Source organism: Talpa europaea (genome assembly GCF_964194135.1).
Source record: "Talpa europaea genome assembly, chromosome: 4".
Classification (NCBI taxonomy): Eukaryota; Metazoa; Chordata; class Mammalia; order Eulipotyphla; family Talpidae; genus Talpa; species Talpa europaea.
Window position 1 is genome coordinate 69662468 of NC_140070.1, and position 19467 is coordinate 69681934.

Here is a 19467-nt window from a genome sequence, read left to right on the forward strand (position 1 = left end):
ATTTTATGAACTTTTCTTTCCTGGCCTGCTTTTTTTTTTTTTTTTTAACTAATGCTCGATCCCCTCCTACATCTTTTCCCATATGTCCATACTTGTCATCTGCCTACCTAGTGACAGCTCCCTGAGGGCAGTGAGTGTGTCTCGTTTTACTTTCTCTCCTATTCTCTTGCAGCACTGAATTTGGGAAATGTTTGCTGACTTTAGTATTTGTCTTGATTCCTTTATCTCCTACATAAGGATATTTTTAATTTCCTCAACTTGAGTCACATTTACCTATGCACAAACCTTGAATATACTCTGAGTTATCATATCACTCATCTTTTTCTCACTTCAAATATCTTAAATCTAAAATCTCCCTTTCTGATGCTTGCCTTACTCTTTTCTCCATTTCAATTTCTCTCTTTACTTACACTCATAATGCCTAACATTTATTGAATGCTTACAACATTCTAAATCCTGTATTAGTTGCTTTCTATACATAATTTCACATACTGTTCACAACAACCCCATGAAATGGCTGCCGTTATGCTTGTTTTGCAGATAAGGAACTTAAGGTTCCAAAAGTCAACAGAATGTGTCAAGGTCACTGTGGCCTTGGCAGTTAGGTCACAAATTCATGGCTCTTTGGTCTTTTTTCTAAGTTACTTTGAGAGTTCAGCATATTAAATGTCAACATGAATATTCTAGTCATTACATCAATTCTGAAGAATAATGTTGTAATAATATACTTAACTTTAAAAATATTTAATTTTTGTCCTTTGGTTTTCATATTACATCTGTTGATGCTTTACAAAGCAGATAGTCTGCAAGTGCCTCAGAGAATGTAGCATTTGACGACCAGACCTCTTGTCAGAACTGGCTGCAATTGTGTTGGAAATTGGTGCTCCAGCTGGGCTGGACTGCAGTTAGGAAACATGATTGTAGATGGTGAACTGCCACTGCTGGGATGTGAACCAGACATGAATGCTAAGCTATAGTGCCCACAATTTGCAACCCAGGAACTGTCAAATTGACAGCCAGACTAAACTATAGCAGCATAGGAAGATGTGGCTAGATTCTGCATTCAGCCAATACAAAGTCTTATATGGTGCTTTAATGAATACAATCTTACTGTCCCATAAACTGAGATGCTGTCAGTTATGAATCTCAGTTAGACTCCTAGTATTTCATGTCTGAGAACTCTTGTAAGCCTCATAATGGCCCTAACTCTAGTTGGTTTGGATTAGCCTTTAAAGTGATCATGCAGTTCATTAAGCATGTAGACTTCAATGGCAGCCGTACTTCTCTCCATGAACTAAATAGATTTCTTGCATTTTATCTAGGACTAGATAAAAGGGATCCATAATGCTGTGCTAGAAATAAGTCTTGACTCTCTGAGGGACTTGAATAGATATAGTGAGTGCATAAAATGAATAATGTCAGTAATGAGCAAAACTTGAAAGGAAACTCTAAAGGTTTGGGGGGTTTTCTATCTCTTTTTAAAGAGCATGCACCAAGTGATTGTTTTATCTCATTTTTGCTTTGAGGATTTATTTCTTTCAAATTTGAGGTAATCATCTGGTATTTCACCAGATAGCAAATCTACTTACCCTCCCGACCATCCTCTCACATGTTGCTTTGTCACTTACTTCCTTCATACAAGGGACATTTTCAAGTTCCTATTATATGTCAGGTACTGGGATTGGAAGAGAAGAGTTCTTTGATTCAAAAATCAAAGGTCCCTGCTTTCAAGAAACTCATAGTATATTGAGGGAGTCTCATGCATAAATAAAGAACATAGAGTACGATGATAAAGATGTGCATTGTGTATTATGGGAACCCAACAATAGAACTTAAGTCAGCCTGAAGGGGTTCACAGGAGTCTTTTAAGAGGAGATGATCTCAAAATTAAAATTCGAAAGAGAAGTAGGAATTGAGAGATAAAAGTCCAATAATTGTAAGTGCCAAGGCATTAGATATCCTTATACTCAGAGCATTAATAAACAAATAGCACATTACATTTCATATTTAAAAGTTGGTGACTTTAATGTAGTATTACAGCTAATTGATTCTCAATAATGAACAGCTAAAACTTAAATAATGTTATAATACAATGTTACTTCAATAAACACATTTTTTCCCTTAAACTGTTAGGAAGTTGTTGGGACTTTAGTGTAGTTGAACACACTATATATCCATATATGTGAGTAATTTTAGATATACTACACGGCCAGAATATATTCCTGGTAAAATGTCACTGTGTCTTCATAAATGACAGTACATCTTGTTTAGCCAAAAAATTTAATCATGAATATATCAACTTAACAAGTAAAATCATTGACTTTCAAATATCTTTGGAAACAAAGAGTTGAGACTCTTAAGAGAAATGAACTCAAGGGACCCTGATTAGTGAAAACCTTTAGTAAATGCTCTGGACCCTATGGGGATGTGTGTGGAGGTCACCAATGTATGTTTTTGAGGAAGTGATTCTGAGAAAGTGTTGCATGAGTGAGTTAGGAGATAATCACACTAAGGACAGAAGTAGCTAAATTCTTTCCACAGCAGCTTTAATCCTCTGTCTTTACTTGCCAAAAGTCTAACCTGATGAATATGAGGAAGTTTAATAAAGAAAATTTCAGCTTGAAATTTATGTCACTGGTTATAACACAATAATAGTTTTCTGTCTTGGTGTACATTTGTACAGATTCTAAAAGCATTTTTTCCCCCAAAATTCAGAGATTTAAGTTGACTCCTAGTTTTCAAGTTATGTATATTTTTAATTTTACACATAACTCAAGAATATCTTTCTGGTTATCTACAGAATATATCTTTTGACTTGTGTATATACTCATTTGGGGTACATAGTATAATCATGGCCAATTCTGACTTTTTAAATGTCATGTTTTACTTCATATTTTAAAAGCCTATGTAAGATTTTAAGTGATATTAGGGATACATAAAGCAAAATAATTTTTTACACTTAATGGTCTTTCAAATTGTGACTGGTAATTGTATTTTAAAATTATTTCCAGCCAGGATTTAAGATAACTCACAATGTATTATATTAAACTGCTGTTAAACTAACATATTTAGTGAAATCCATGCCAACTTATCTATCCAAATTACATTCTTATTTATGTTATCTAAGTTACATTGGGAAGTAAAAAGGGAATGGCAATTTCTTTAGATTTTGAAATGCCTTGAATCTGCATAACCATGCAAGATACTGAGGGGTTTAAGATTGTAGTAAGTGAACGATATTATCCTATGTGGCTTCAGGACTACCATCTTTATCATTTTTAATTTTTTAAAAAAATTATTTATTTATACAAGAACCAGGGTACAAGCCAGATCCGCGAGAGGGTGAGACGATTCACCAGAGACAGAGTAGGGAACAGAACAGACAGATTGACGAAATACACTGCTGAGGGGAGCAGCGGGCGTGGCAGGAGAGGTCTGCTGCGCCATGTGGGACCCTTGCCGGCTGGCCAGGATTGAACAGGTGCTGCAGAGGCTGCAGACAGCTTCACAGTGCTGCGCTCAACCGCCTGCACCACCAGGAGAGGTGCAGGACTACCATCTTTAAATGAATTATTTCTTAATAAAATATATGTAGTAATAATATTTAATATAGGGAAAGTATTGTTAAAACAGGAATGAGGAGACCTAGGAGTTTTACTTGGGTTCCCACCATTTCTTCACTTAAAATCTTCAATGAATTACTAGTGAACTTAAATTTCCAAATTTCCACCAGGGACCTCAATTTTGTCCAGGTGCAGTCAGAAAATCTTCTTTATTGTTCTTTGAACATGCTGTTTGTTTTCTACTTCAATGTCTTAAGACCTTTGCCCCAAATTCTCTTTTCCAGTTAGGTTCTCTACCTCCCTACTGTATCTGACATCATCCTCTTTATAATCTTTACAACACTCACAATAATACCAATGATTTTTGGTATTGGCTTACTCATTCACTGTCTGTCTTACTTACCAGAATTAATGATCCTAGGGCAGGGACACAGTGTATTTACCATTAGGTATCTAGAGTATACATCATGCATCTATTGAGTATTGTTCAAATAATACTCGACAGTCTAGCAACTGACTAATACCTGAAATCAACTTATTATTGTATTGTTTTTATTGAAGAAACAGTGGTTTTCAACATTATATAAAATTAGGAGGTATAAGTTCACAGACTATTCAGGTGTATTTTACAATACTATGCCAACCTTCAAAATATCTATAATCCTTCAGTGTAGTGTGTCGGGTCCCCGTCCCCTTTTGTTTAATTCTCTTCACCATTTACCTCTAGTAGTTTACATTCCAGCTAGATTTCTAGGGTTTGTTTTGGTATAGTTTTTTCTATTCCTTTGTGTCTCTATATTCCACATGAGTGAAATAATTCTATATTTGTCATACTCTTTTTGACTTATTTTGCTCAGTATAACCCTTCCAGTTCCATCGATGTTATCAGGAATGGCAAAAAATGAATTTTTTCATAGCTAAGTAACATTCCATTGTGTATATATACAATATCTTCTTAATCTATCTATCTGTCATTGAACATTTAGGTTGTTTCCAAGGTTTGGCTATTGTAAATGGTTCAGCAATGAACATAAGAGTGCTTATATCATTTTGAATTTGCTTTTTGGTATTCTTCAGAAAGATAATGTCATCCTCAATAGGTTTCTGAATTTGTTTTTTTAAACAACAAAACACTGGTAATGAAGTTCCATAGTTTCTGTTTGTCTGGGAAGGTCCTTATTCTTTCTTCATAGAGGAAGGAAAGCTTTGCGGGATAGAGTATTCTTGGTTGACATCTGTTTTCTTGGAGTCTGTTGACTATGTCCTTCTACTCTCTCCTTGCCCGTAGTGTTTCTTCAGAGAAGTCTGATGTCAGCCTGATTGGTTTTCCTTTGAATGTTATTTGTTTCTTCCCTCTTGTCAGCTTCATTATTTTTTCCTTGTCCTGGATTCTTGGGAGCTTCACTATTATGTGTCTTGCTGTATTTTTCCTTTTGTCATGGAAGTTTGGTGTTCTTCTTGCTTCTTGTATATCAATTTTCAGCTCCTTCTTCACATTTGGGAAGTTCTCTTCAATTATCTCCTGGAATATTTTCTCTGTTCCCACATCTCTCTCCTCTCCTTCTGGTATTCCTATAACTCTTATATTTCCTTTCCTCATGGTGTCCGATAGTTCCTGAAGTCTTTCTTCGTTCTTTTTCCTTCGTACTTCTCTTTCCTTTTCTGTTTAGGTTCTTTTTATTGCTGTGTCTTCAAGAGAACTTATTCATTCTTCCATTTCATCTATTCTGCTTTCATTGATTTTCCCAGAATTCTTTAGTTCTTCCATTAATTCTTTGATCTCCTGCATTTCTTTTACTTCCCTCTTTAGGGACTCAATTTCATTCTTCTGATCGTTGATTATTTTTCCCTTATCATTGTTTTCCTTTATGAGTTCTGTCATTTTTTTAATCATGGCAATTTTAAATTCTCTTTCTGGAAGGCTCAGAAGTTCTTCCAAGTTACTGTCGTTGCAATCTGGGGGCTGGTTTTCTTTTTGTGGTGTGCTTCTTCCTTGAGGAGTTGCTATGTTGCGTGTGGTTCTTCTACTCCCTACTCTCTGTTTTCTAATTTGCCGTATGCGTTGGGACACTGTGTTGCTGGGACTGGCCAGAATCTTGGTTGAGCTTCTCTGCTCCCCTCTGGCTCCTCCGGGAGCCATCTGTCAGTTTCAAGCAGTCTTTACTGAAGAAGGGTCCCTGTTCTAAAATGCCGATGTGGGGACACACTCCCTTGTGCTCCTGGTCTGCCCCGGTGGTGGGTTCCCTCTCCCCATCTGGGCTTGGATTGCAGGCCAGAGGAGTTCTGGTGTGGGTGAACTTCCCCAGCTCAACTCTGCCTCCTGAGGGAGCCTTCTGCAGGCAGTCTTTACTGAAGAGATATCCCTGTTCTAAAATGGCGATGTGGGACACACTCCCTGCATGTCCAGTCTCAGGCACAATCTTCTGCGTGCCTGGTCTGCCCCGGCTTTGGGTACTCGCTCCCCCTGTGGGCTTAGACTACTGGTCAGCAGGGGCCCGGCGTGGGCTAACTTCCCAGCTTGCCACTGGCTCCTCCAGGAGCCTCTGCTGGTTTCAAGTCGCTAGGTGGTGCCAGCGATCTCTCCTAGAGCCCTTGGGGAGCTGTTTTTGTTTTTTTTTTCCCTTTCTTTTCTTTCTTTTTCTTTTCTTTTCTGGGCACAAGACAAACATCAACATATACACCAAGATTGAAATCATACCAACCATCTTTTCTGACCATGAAGGCATCAAGCTAGAAATAAACCATAAAAAGAAGGCAAGGAACTTTCGTACCTCATGGAGACTAAAAACCACACTCCTGGAAGATCACTGGACTAATGAGGAGATCAAAGAGGAAATTAAAAAATTCTTTGAATTGAATGACAAGGAGGACACCAATATCCTAAATGTATGGGACACAGCAAAAGCAGTAATAAGAGGAAAATATATAGCAATAGAAGCTCACATCAAGAAACAAGAAAGAACTCAAAGAAACAACCTAATCTTGAAGCTCAAACATCTAGAAAAAGAACAACAAAAAAAACCCAAAACCAGAAGAAAAAAAGAAATAATAAAAACCAAAGCAGAAATAAATGAATTTGAAACTAAAAAAACAATCCAAAAGATTAATGAAACCAAGAGTTGGTTCTTCAAAAAAATCAATAAAATAGACAAACCCCTAGCCAGGCTCACAAAGGAAAAAAGGGAGAAAGCACAAATAAACAGGATCAAAAATGAAAGAGGAGAAATCACAACAGACACAGCAGAAATAAAAAGAATAATCAGTAACTACTATGAAGAGTTGTATGGAAACAAGTTCAACAATCTAGAGGAGATGGACAAATTCCTACAACTCTACAATCACACAAAGCTAGATAAGAAGAAATAGAACACTTAAACAGACCAATTACAAGCAGCAAAATTGAAATGGTAATCAAAAACCTCCCCAAAAACAAAAGCCCAGGACCTGATGGATTTACAAACGAATTATACCAAACATTCAGAGATGAATTGGTGCCTATCCTTCACAAACTCTTCCAAAAAAATGAGAAGGAAGAGACAATACCAAACACGTTCTATGAAGCCAACATTACACTAATACCAAAACCGAACAAGGACAACACAAAAAAGGAAAACTACGGGCCAATCTCCCTAATGAACACTGATGCAAAAATTCTCAACAATATTTTAGCTATCAGAATCCAACAATGTATCCATAAGATAATTCACCACGACCAAGTAGGATTCATTCCAGGGACACAAGGATGGTTTAACATCCGAAAATCAATCAACGTTATCCAACACATCAACAAAAAGAAATATAAAACCATATGATAATATCAATAGATGCTGAGAAAGCTTTCGACAAAGTGCAACACCCATTCATGATAAAAGCCCTTGAAATTCTTGGGATACAAGGAACATACCTCAACATCATAAAGGCCATCTATGAGAAGCCAACAGCCAGTATCATTCTCAATGGTGAAAAGCTGAAAGCAATTCCATTAAGATCTGGAACAAGACAAGGATGACCACTCTCACCACTGCTTTTCAATATAATACTGGAAGTCCTAACCAGAGCAATAAGACAAGAGAAAGACATACAAGGAATCCAAATAGGAAAAGAAGTCAAACTATCACTATTTGCAGATGATATGATAATATATATAGAGAACCCCAAAAACTCCACAGAAAAACTAATTCAACTCATCAATCAGTTCAGTAAAGTGGCAGGATACAAAATCAACACGCAAAAGTCAGTAGCCTTCCTATACACAAACAATAAATCTGAAGAAGAAGAAATCAAAAAAACCATCCCTTTTTTTATTGAAACAAAAAAAATCAAATATTTGGGAATAAATCTAACACAAGAGGTAAAGGACCTATACAAAGAAAACTATAAAACACTGTTAAAAGAAATAGAAGAAGACACAAAGAAATGGAAAGACATCCCCTGCTCATGGATTGGAAGAATAAACATTATTAAAATGGCCATCCTACCAAAAGCAATCTACAGATTCAATGCTATTCCAATCAAAATTTCAATGTCATTCTTCAAAAAAATAGAACAATTATTGATGAAATTCATATGGAATCACAAAAAAACCCTGAATTGCCAAAGCTCTCCTGAAAAAGAAAGAAGGGAATGGAGGCATCACACTCCCAGACTTCAAACTATACTACAAAGCCATAATCATCAAAACTGCACAGTATTTGAACAAGAACAGACATACAGACCTATGGAATCGAATAGAAAATCCAGAAATAAACCCACAGATTTATGGTCAACTAATCTTTGACAAAGGAGCAAAGACTATGCATTGGAGCAAAGAAAGTTTGTTCAATAAATGGTGCTGGGAAAACTGGGTTGCTACATGCAAAAGAATGAAGCTTGACCACTACCTCACACCATACACAAAAATCAACTCAAAATGGATTAAAGAACTAGACATAAGACCTGAAACCATAAAATATATAGAAGGAAATATAGGCGAAACACTACGTGATTTGCACATCAAAGACATCTTCACAGATACATCACCCAAAGCAGTGATAGTGAAGGCAAAGATAAACAGCTGGGACTACATCAAATTAAAGAGCTTCTGCACAGCAAAAGAGACAATAACAAAAACAAAGAGAAACCCCACTGACTGGGAGAACATTTTTGCACCCAACACTAATGATAAAGGACTGATCACAAAAATCTGCAAAGAGCTGATGAGACTCAACAACAACAAAGAAAATAATCCAGTCAAAAAATGGGCAGAAGAGCTAAAAAGAAACTTCTCTGAAGAGGAAATGCAAATGGCCAACAGGCATATGAAAAAATGTTCAACATCACTTGTAATCAGGGAAATGCAAATCAAAACTACCATGAGATAACATCTTACTTAAAAAAACTAGCAACAACAAATGTTGGCAAGGTTGTGGAGAAAAAGGAACTCTTCTTCACTGTTGGTGGGAGTGCAAACTGGTCCAACCACTATGGAGAGCTGTGTGGAGATTTCTTGACCTACTAAACATAGAGCTTCCATAGGATCCAGCAATTCCACTCCTAGGTATTTACCCAAAGGACACAGAAACATCAATTCCAAAGAGCACCTGCCCACCTATGTTTATAGCAGCACTGTTTACAATAGCTAAGCTTTGGAAACAGCCCAAATGCCCAAAAATAGATGACTGGATCAAGAAGATGTGGTACATATATACCATGGAATATTACTCAGCATTCAAAAAAGATAAACACATGCAATTTGCAGCAACATGCATGGCACTGGAAGGGATCATGCTCAGTGAATTAAGCCAAAAAGAAAAAGAAAAATACCGGATGGTCTCACTCATAGCAGGAATCTAGAAAACTTAAATAAGGGACCAGGAAAATGAATAACTATAAGAAAGTGAAAATCAAAATCAACAAAAACTATGAACCAGAGACATTTTTTGGGGGGTGGGGGGCGGGAGGGGAGGGATTGGGGTCAGAATGGGGGGTTGCAATTGTATGGGGAATATAAAAATAGAATTTATTGTAAAAAAAAATAAAAAAAAAACACTATTTCCTCTGAGGCATTAATAGCTTATGTAATTTGACTACTGCTGAAAGAGATATCTATATTCCAATTTTTAATTTGATTGCAAGAAAAATTTGGATGAAATGGTGTTAATAATGGACACACAATTTAAATTTAAATGTAATATTTAAGGTAAACTTTTTAATTTTTTCTGTATTTTCTATACTTAATTTTAATTACAATAATTTTGGAATACCCCCATCATGGTAACACCTCTCTAGTGTACCCACCACCAGTTCACTGCTATTCCACCACCATAGACCATTATGATTTATTCCCTCTTTGTTCTTACCCCTTCCATACCCTCTACCCTTTGGTGCTTCAATTATGAAGTCAGTTATCAAAGGTTAGCTTTTGAGTTTGCTTTATCTGACTCTAAGTTTAGTTACTTTGTTTTTAAAAGTATTTTATTTATTTATTTATTTATTTATTTATTTATTTATTTATTTATACAAGAACCAGGGTACAGGCCAGATGTGCAGGAGGGTGAAAGGATTCACCAGAGACAGAATGGGGAACAGACCAGGCAGACTGACAAAATACACTGCTGAGGGGAGCAGTGGGCAAGGCAGGAGAGGTCTGCAGTGCCATGTGGGACACTCACTGGCCAGCCAGGATCGAACCGGCACTGCAGAGGCTGTGGACATCTTCACAGTGTGGTGCTCAACTGCCTGTGCCACCAGGGGAGGCCCAGTTTAGTTACTTTATACTCCACAAATTAGTTACACTATACAGTACTTAGATTTCTTTTTCTGACTTATTTCACTTAGCATTACCCATTCCAGCTCCATCCATGTTGCCACAAATGGCATGAGTTTATCTTTTTTGATTGCTGAGTAGTATCCCATTGTGTGTATATACCACAACTTGTTGATTGACTCAACTGTTTTAGGGCACTTAGATTGTTTCCACATTCTAGGCTATTGTAAATAGTGCTTCCAAAAACACAAAAGTGCATATTTCCTTTTGAAGTAGTGTTTTTGTGGTGTTTGGATCATTACCTAGGCATGGGATTTCTGGGTCATAAGGCAGATGCACTTTTATTCTTTTGAGGAACCACCGCACTTCTTTCCATATGAGGATGGAACAGACGTCATTCCCATCTACAATGTAAGATGGTTCATTTTTTCCCACATTCATGCTAACACTTGTTGTTATTATTGTTATTATTATTATTTAATATGGGCCATTCTCACAGGTGTGAGATAGACTATTTTTGTGGTTTTGATTTGCCTTTATCTGATGATTAGTGATGATGAACATTTTATTCATATGCCTTTTGTGCATATGCATGTCTTCTTTGAAAAGTGCCCATCAATTTCTTCTGTTCACTTTGATTGGGCTGCTAGTTTTTCTGCTTTGAGTTGCATGGGCTCTTTGTGTATCTTGAATATTAGCCCCTGGTTTATATGATGTGCACATGTTTTCTCCCATTTGGGAGGACAATTTTTCAATTTTTGGTCGTTTCAATTTTTGGTATATTTCTACAGAAATTATTTTTATATCATTCCTTCTACAGAAACTTTTTAGTTTTATGTAGTTTATTTTTGCATTTCTTCCCCTTCTTTTGGAGTCAAGTCCCCAAAAGCATCACTGAAGCAAATATCCTGGAGAGTTTTGCCTATGTTTTCATCTATGTATTTCATGGTTTCAAATATTACCTCCAAGTCTTTTATCCATATTGTATCAATTTTTGTATACAGTGAAGAAGGTGATCTAGTTTCTCTTTTATGCATGTGGATGCTCAGTTTTCACAATACCATTTGTTAAAAAGACTTTCTCCATTTTATACTTTTAGCTTGTTTGTCATAAATTGTGTGCCCATAGATGTGTGGACTTATTTTGGGAATTTTAATTCTATTTCATTAGTCAGTATGTCTACTTTTATTCCAGTAGCATGCTGCTTTGATTACTAGAGTTTTATAGTATAATTTGAAATCTGAGAGTATGAAATCCCCTTCTTTTTTTTGTCAGGATTTCTTTGACTATTTGGATTCTTCAAAATGGTTTCCTCTATTTCTTTGAAGAATGCCATTGAAGCTTTCAAAAGGATTACAGTATATCTATATATCTGTATCTGTACATATATCTTTTTATAAAATACTGACAAATTGTCTTCCTAACTTATACAACTTTATATTTTCATCTTATGCATAAGGGTTCCAGTCGTTCCACTTCCTTGTCAAAATTTGGAATTATCAGTGGTTACACAGAATTTCTGAATCTATCTTAATTAGGATATGTTCTATAATTTTAATTTTATAATATTTTCCTAGTTTTCATACAGAGTAATTATTAATAAAATGAGTTAAGAAGTATCTCCTCTTGTCTACATTCTGCAAGAGCTTGTGTAGAATGGGTATATTTTCTTACATAAATGCTTGAAACAATTCACAAGTAAAATGATCATGATCCTGGGGCCTCCCTGGTGGCTCAGTGGGTTGAGTGCTGCACTGTGAAGCTGTCCATAGCCTCTGTGGTGCTAGTTCATTCCCCGGCCAGGGAGATACCCACATGGCACAGCAGACCACTCCTGTCTCACCCACTGCTCCCCTCAGCAGTGTATTTCAGTACGTCTTCCTGTTCTGCTTCCTGTTCTGTCTTTGGTGAATCCTCTCACCCTCTGTAGCTCTGGCCTGTACCCCACTTTTTGTATGCATAAAATAAATATTTAAAAAAAAATCTTGATTCAGAATTTTCTTTAGGAAAAAGATTTTATCCATTCAATTATAAAAATAGATATAGAGCTATTTAAGCTTTATATTTCTTCAGAAATTATTTTTATATACACTAATATACTGTACATTTGAGGTGTTTCCCCATTTCATATAAACTCAAATATATTTACAAAAATATTCATAATGCTACTTTTTGTGCATCCTCTGTTCTTGTTCAGATTATCCAGAAGTTTGTCAACTCCATTTACCTTTAGAAAATAACTCTTCACTTTATTGATTAGTTTTATTTACTTCATTATGTTAACTATTATTTTATTTATTGATTCATTTCATTGATTTCACTCTATTCTTTATTATTCCCCCGTGTGTGTCTGTGCTTGTGTCTATCTATCGATCTACCTATCTATCTATCATCTATCTATCTATCTATCTACCTATCTATCTATCTATGTTTGGTTTTTATACTTGATGTAACATTGGTTCACAGCAGTGTTTATGATTGGAAGCATAAGATCATGCCTATTCATCTGTAATACTTTTAAACTCTGTCATTAGATACAGACATATTGAGAATGTGTTTGTTTTCTTGAAAAAATGGTACTATGCCAATATAGAATGTCCCTTTTCATACTAATCTTTCTTTAAAATTAAAATAGTTAGCTCCAGTTTGGTTGTTGCATGGGTTTTGGCTATGGATATCACAGAATATAATTTTCATCCTTTTAAAAAATATGTATCTTATCCTTCATAGTTGAAGTGATATTATGGTAAATGACACATAGTTGGGGTTCAGTTTTCCCCCAAATCTGTCTGAAAACACTTAAACTTTAATATGAATATTTAGTTCACTCATCCTTAATGATAGTTTCTATTTGGATTTAAATTTTTGAGAATATTATTTGTTTTCCATTTGTTATTTATTTGCTCTGTTTTCCTCTTTTCTGTCTTCTCTCTAGTTAAGGTTTTGTATATCTCATTTTATCCCTCATATTCCTTTGCTAATTAATCCTCCTTAAAATATTGATATTGCAGAATTTATAACATATATTATTAACTTTTCAAAGTTTCCTTCAAAAGCCTACTGCTTTTATATAATGGTAGACTCTTACAAAAGTACATCTCCATTAATTTGCGTTCTATTTCTTTACAATATTCTCATTGTTAACAAACACCATAATATGTTGTTATTTGTTTGCTTTGATTCACACAAAATATATTAAGTTTATTCTTCCCCAAAAAATCCCACATTTTAGTTTTTAACCACGCATGCTCTGTTTATTTCACTGTGAATTTTCAGATTTCCAACTTATGTCGTTTACTTTCTACCTAAAACACTTTCTTCATAATTCTTTTTTTAATTTTATATATTTTACATCATTTTTCATTTTTGTACAATGTATGCATTTTCATCTTGGTTATAGTCCCAGTGAAATTACCATCACCCATTCACCCATGAACTGTCACCATGGTCCCTGTGCTCTTCCCACCCTTGTTTTGTACCTGCTCCCTTCTCCCCCTGTGCAGAATGTCTCAGGTTTATGGTTCTTCATAATTCTTGTATTTTAGATCTGTGGTGACACATACTTTCAGATTCTTTTTTTGCTGAAAATGTAATTATTCCATCTCCAATTTATGTTATGTCCATGTTGTATATGTACTTTTATTTAGCTATGCTTGTTTTATTTCTCCTCATTTTTATAAAGATGCTTCCTTTATCTTCAGTTTTGCATGGTTTCTGATAAGTTACAATCAATGTTTTTCACATTTTCTTCACCTAGGGGTAATGTGTCTTTATTTGTCCTTTGATTTTATTAATATTTCTCTTGATCACCGGTTTTCATCAACTTTATTCCAAAGTGGCATGGCTCTGCTTTTCTTTCTGTTTATCCTACTTGATAAACACATTGAGATTCTTGGACATGTAAGTTCCATTTGAAATTTCATCTAATTTGAAAAATATCTGGTCACTATTTCTCCACCTTTTTCATAATTTCCCTTTCTTATATGTTTCTCACTTTCCAGTTACATGTTTTGTTTTGTTTCTTATGTTTTCCTAGTGCACACTGAAACTCTGCTCATTTGTGTTCCTACTAATCCGTTTTTTTTTTTTTTAATAACTACTTTTTTTAAAGACTTATTTATTCATGCATACAAGAACCGGGGTGCAGGCCTGATGCACAGGAGGGTGAGAGGATTCACTAGAGACAGAGCAGGGCACAGAACAGGCAGACTGACGAAATACCCTGCTGAGGGGAGCAGCGGGCAAGGCAGGAGAGGTCTGCTGCGCCATGTGGGATTCTCGCCAGCCAGCTGGGAATCAAACATGCACTGCAGAGGCTGTGGACAGCTTCACAGCATTGCACTCAATCACCTTTGTCACCAGGGAAGGCCGCTACTCCGTTTTTTTAATTAAACATTTTTCTTTTGAGCTCTTTTTAGATTCACGTGCAGTTTTATAATAATAATGTAGTGGTCTCCCTGGAGGTACAAGGGGTTAAGCACAGCTATGTGAGGCTGTCGGCAGCCTCTGGGGCATGGGTTCGATCCCGGCTTGCCAGGGAGCTACCCACATGGCTCAGCAGACTCCCCTCAGCAGTGTATTTCGGTCAGGGTCAGTCTGCCTGTTCTGCTTCCCACTCTCTCTGGTGAATCCTTTCACCTCCCATACTTCTGGCCTTTAGCCTAATTCTTGTATGCATACATAAATAAATCTTTACAAAATAAATAATGTAGAGAGCACATAGGCCCTCATCCAGTTTCACCCAATGGTGACATTTTAAATTTTCTTTTTTTAAAAGATTTATTTATTATTTATACAAGCACTGGGTACAGTTAGAAGGCCGAGAGGGTGAGAGAATTCACCAGAGCCAGAGCGGAGAGTAGAACAGGCAAACTGATGAAATACACTGCTGAGGGGAGCAGCGGGCGCAACAGGAGAGGTCTGCGCGCCATGTGGGACCCTCACCTGGTGGCCGGGGATTGAACCGGCACTGCAGAGGCTGCGGGCAGCTTCGCAACCCAGCACTCAACCGCTCTGCCACCTGGAAGACCCCAATGGTGACATTTTAAAAACTATAATGTGGGACCTGCCCACATTATAGTGGCGCAGCGGTTGAGCACTGGGTTGCGAAGCTGCCCGCAGCCTCTGCAGCGCTGGTTAGATCCCCAGCTGCTCCCACTGGAGGAGGGTCCCACATGGTGCACAGACCTCTCCTGCCGCCCGCTGTTCCCCTCAGCAGTGTACTTCGGTCCTTCTGTCTGTTCTGCTTCCCGCTCTGGCTCTGGTGAATTCTCACCCTCCCGCGCTTCTGACTACCCAGTGCTTGTATAAATAAATAAATAAACAAACAAACAAACAAATAAATAAATAAATAAATCTTTTACATAAATAAATAAAAACTATAATGTTATATTACAAACTTTCCTCTTTCCTTGAGACTTCCTCTTTAGTCCACACATTACATCGAAGCTGGGTCTTGGTTAGTTTCCATTTGTTTGGAGAATTTCCTATAATACTCATTTGTGAGTTGATTTCATTATGATTAGAGAGCACATGTTTGATTTTAATTTTTCTAAATTTTCTGTCTTTTTATTTTTTTAAATATTCTTTGCCATAGGCATATTTTATCTGATATTAATATAGCCACTCTGTGTTCTGTTGGTTGATATATGCTTGATACATTTAAATAAATAAATACACACACTCATATATATATGTAAAATTTGCATGACTTGCTTATATTTGGAGTGAGTTTCCTGTAGACAGTATGTAATTGAGTCATATTTGATAATCAACTTCTCAATTGCGGAAATTTTACTGTATTTTTTCTTGACTTCCTGAGGGTTACTTTAACATTATTTAAGAATTCCATTTTGTTCTCTTTATAACAGTTTTGAGTGTATCAATTTACTTAACTTTTTAACTGGTTTCTCTAGGTGTTCATTATGTATAGGTAACTTACCTAACTGTACTATCATTTTTTTAGAATTAAAGTGTTTTTTTTTTAAGATTTATTTTATTTATGAAAAAGTCAGGGTACAGGCCAGTTGTGCAGGAGGGTGAGAGGATTCACTAGAGACAAAGCGGGGAACAGAACAGGCAGACTGATGAAATACACTGCTGAGGGGAGCAGCAGGCGAAACAGAGAGGTCTGCCACACCATGTGGGAATCTCCCTGGCAAGCTGGGATCGAAACGGCACTACAGAGGCTGCGGGCAGCTTCACAGCACTGCACTCAGCCTGCTGCACCACCGTGCAGGCCCCATTTTAAAAATCTTGTCACTTCTTTCTGCTTTCTGATGAGAATCTTTCTATTATTTGACACTCCTCTCCCACCCAGATATACTTGTCATTCCTCCTCGCTCATTGCTTTAAGGATAAGTCTACAGTAGACTTTAGTTTGGGGTTATATTACCACTAATACAGAGCTATGGGTCTTTTGGGATCGTTACTGAATGTCCCATGCATTCCATGGTATTTTTGTAATCTGCAGAAAATTGATTCCTGGTCCTTATGACCTCCAGAAAAGATGTTCTTATTTTTCTTTCCAGTGTATTATTCTTTGCCTGGCCTTATGGAAAAATTTACTATGTATATTTTGAGTAGTATTTAGTCAAAGTTTCAAGAGTATCATTCTACAGATTCCTGATTTTTTTTTTCTCTGTGTCATACTATCCCCCCTCCTTTGTAGCTTTTTGCAAATTCTAGTTTTCTTGATAATCATGAACTTCAGGGTATCTCTTCAATTAACAGGTTCATTGAGCTCTCATTTAGTTTCTTTCTTGTGCTGTAATACAGAACATTCTTCCAACAAAAACAAACCCAAGCTGTCATTTTATCTTACTTTCTTCTTCTTCATTCAACATTCCCATTGTTGTCCTGCCTGTTGCCAAATATCTACAAAGAGTTGTTTCATGCATTTTTATCTAGTTTCTTAATTGTTTATTGTAAGAGGGAAGCCCAGTAATGATTCCTCTTACAGAGTCGCAAGCCAAATTTTAACAGACCCCATTTACATGTTCTATGTAAAGATCAGTGCCCTTTATTTCTACACAAAAGAAGCATTAGACTCTGGATTGAAAATATCATTTGTGTCTCACATGTTACTATCAAATGTTCACCTGTGATCTGTAGCTGAAAATAGAGCTGTAAGTTTACAACCAAATGTTTCATTATAGAAGTTTTTATTTTATAGTTCCTCTATGCCCAATCCATATGGGTTAAGTTCAAAGTTATAATAATCAATCTAAAAAACACAAGGATCTTTTCGTAATAGTCAGACTTGTAGAATAATCCCTCATAGCTGCAGAAATTGGGCATCAAGAAGTGCTAAGGGAAAGAGGTATTTAAATAAACTGAGAGAAATTCCCAGAGATATTGATCAATGATGAGACAGTTAAAGGTGATTGCAATGTAATTTGCAATCTTGCATCTGGTGGCATTGACCACAACTTTTCAAAGTTCAGAGAAATTTACGTATCTAATTGTCTTGAGAGCTAGTAATAGGAGATATGGATTTAAAAACTTAATTTTATGATATAAATATGACTGTGCAGGTCAACATCTTTCACTTAACCTGTGGGAAAATAATGAAGATATGATCAAGTAGGATTTATTTAGGAAAGCAATGTTGTTTTGAAAATCAATTAATGTAATACACCAAATCAGTAGAATAAAGGGCCAGGTTCATGCATATCTCAATAAGTGTGGGGGAAAAGGACAAAATCCAACACTTTTTCCTGAAAAAGGAAAAGTACCTCTTTGACCTAATAAGCAGAAACTATGAAAACCCACAGCTAAAAGCTAATATATATATATATATATATATATATATATATATATATGCATGTATGTACTGAATACACCTAATTATAAATATCACTACCACCATTCATATATTTATAAAGAATACCTGGAAGGATTCACTAGAAACGAATGAAAGCATTTTTGTATAGTAATGGTTGGGTTGAAACTGAATGTGAGACAGGGTGGCATTATATATTGTTTTTGGTATTTACAGTCTCTGTATTCCAACAAAAAAATAAGGTATGGAGAGAGTCAAGTGTAGAAATTCTGCAGCACTAATCTAGCAGCATATAATGCAGACAAGTCTGAATACACATAGATTAAAATTAATACATAAATTTGACAAATAAACACTGCCTGATAAACTATGTGGCTTCACAATGCTTTGGACTTCAGGTAATAGGTAATATGGATGGCTAAGACCCAACAGTGAAACGAGCTGACTTCATTCCAGTGTGACCAGAACATGTTTATTCCACATGACAGCAGCTATAGCTCAGAATGTTCCATGTCTCTCCTCTCTGCCTTCTCCTCATACCATGTTTGCTTATCCAAAGGCAGAAGGGACCTATAGGAAGTAAATGGTTTATCTGAGTATGATTTTACTGTTAAAGGGAGTGGAAAGATGGGTCTGGGAGAAAATGCAAAGGTGTGAGAGGAGTCATGCTGACTCTAACTTTGGGCATCAGATAACACATTTGGGTAACCTGAGGTTAAACTAATTCTTCCTTGTTCTGTATCCATGTTGTTTTGCATGGGTGAATTGGTAGTGGAGAGTTTATGGGGACTATACTTGAGAAAAGAAAGCAAACACTTTTACATCATTGTTCAATGATGTAAAATACATATAAATAAATTATGAAAAAAAGATTTGTTCAAATTTTGCAGTTTAGAACACAAAATGGGGGCTTTTTGTTGAATTAGTTCCATCTGAAAGTGGGAAAGTTCTTTCTGGAATCCTTACCAACTTTATGTGTGATACACAAAGGCCCTCTTCCATCTTTACCTTTCTTCACACTTCCACTCTGTGTAACTTCATAAAGTTAATGAATTATAAATAATTACTGCCTAATTGCTTCCAGAGATGAACCCCTGCACAGGCGGGAATGGATGTGCCCACATCTGTCAGAGTGAGAGTGGCATCGCCAGGTGTGCCTGTCACCCAGGGTACCAGCTGTCTGAAGACAAAAAGGCCTGTGGAGGTAGGAAGTGGAAACTGATAGCTTAATTGTGTAATTGTTTGAATTTTGTGGTAATTCAGTTTTTAATAGAACAGCTAGAGGAAAGGTATGTTAATTTATGTTTAAAAAGGAACATTCAAATTTTTATTTGATCATTCTGAAAGTTATTTTTATACTGTAAAAATTCAGTGAA

The 19467-nt window shown here is 36.2% G+C and overlaps 1 protein-coding gene across 1 annotated transcript in view; it reads left to right on the forward strand.

Annotated features, from left to right (window-relative positions):
* Positions 1-19467, forward strand: part of LOC311170242 (EGF-like and EMI domain-containing protein 1) — a gene marked incomplete at both ends in the record, with an annotated part of 629838 nt that overhangs the window by 572702 nt on the left and 37669 nt on the right. The window contains one exon of the mRNA XM_084232626.1: positions 19176-19295. Coding sequence (XP_084088752.1) covers positions 19176-19295 — 120 coding nt within the window. The remainder of the gene's footprint in view (positions 1-19175; positions 19296-19467) is intronic.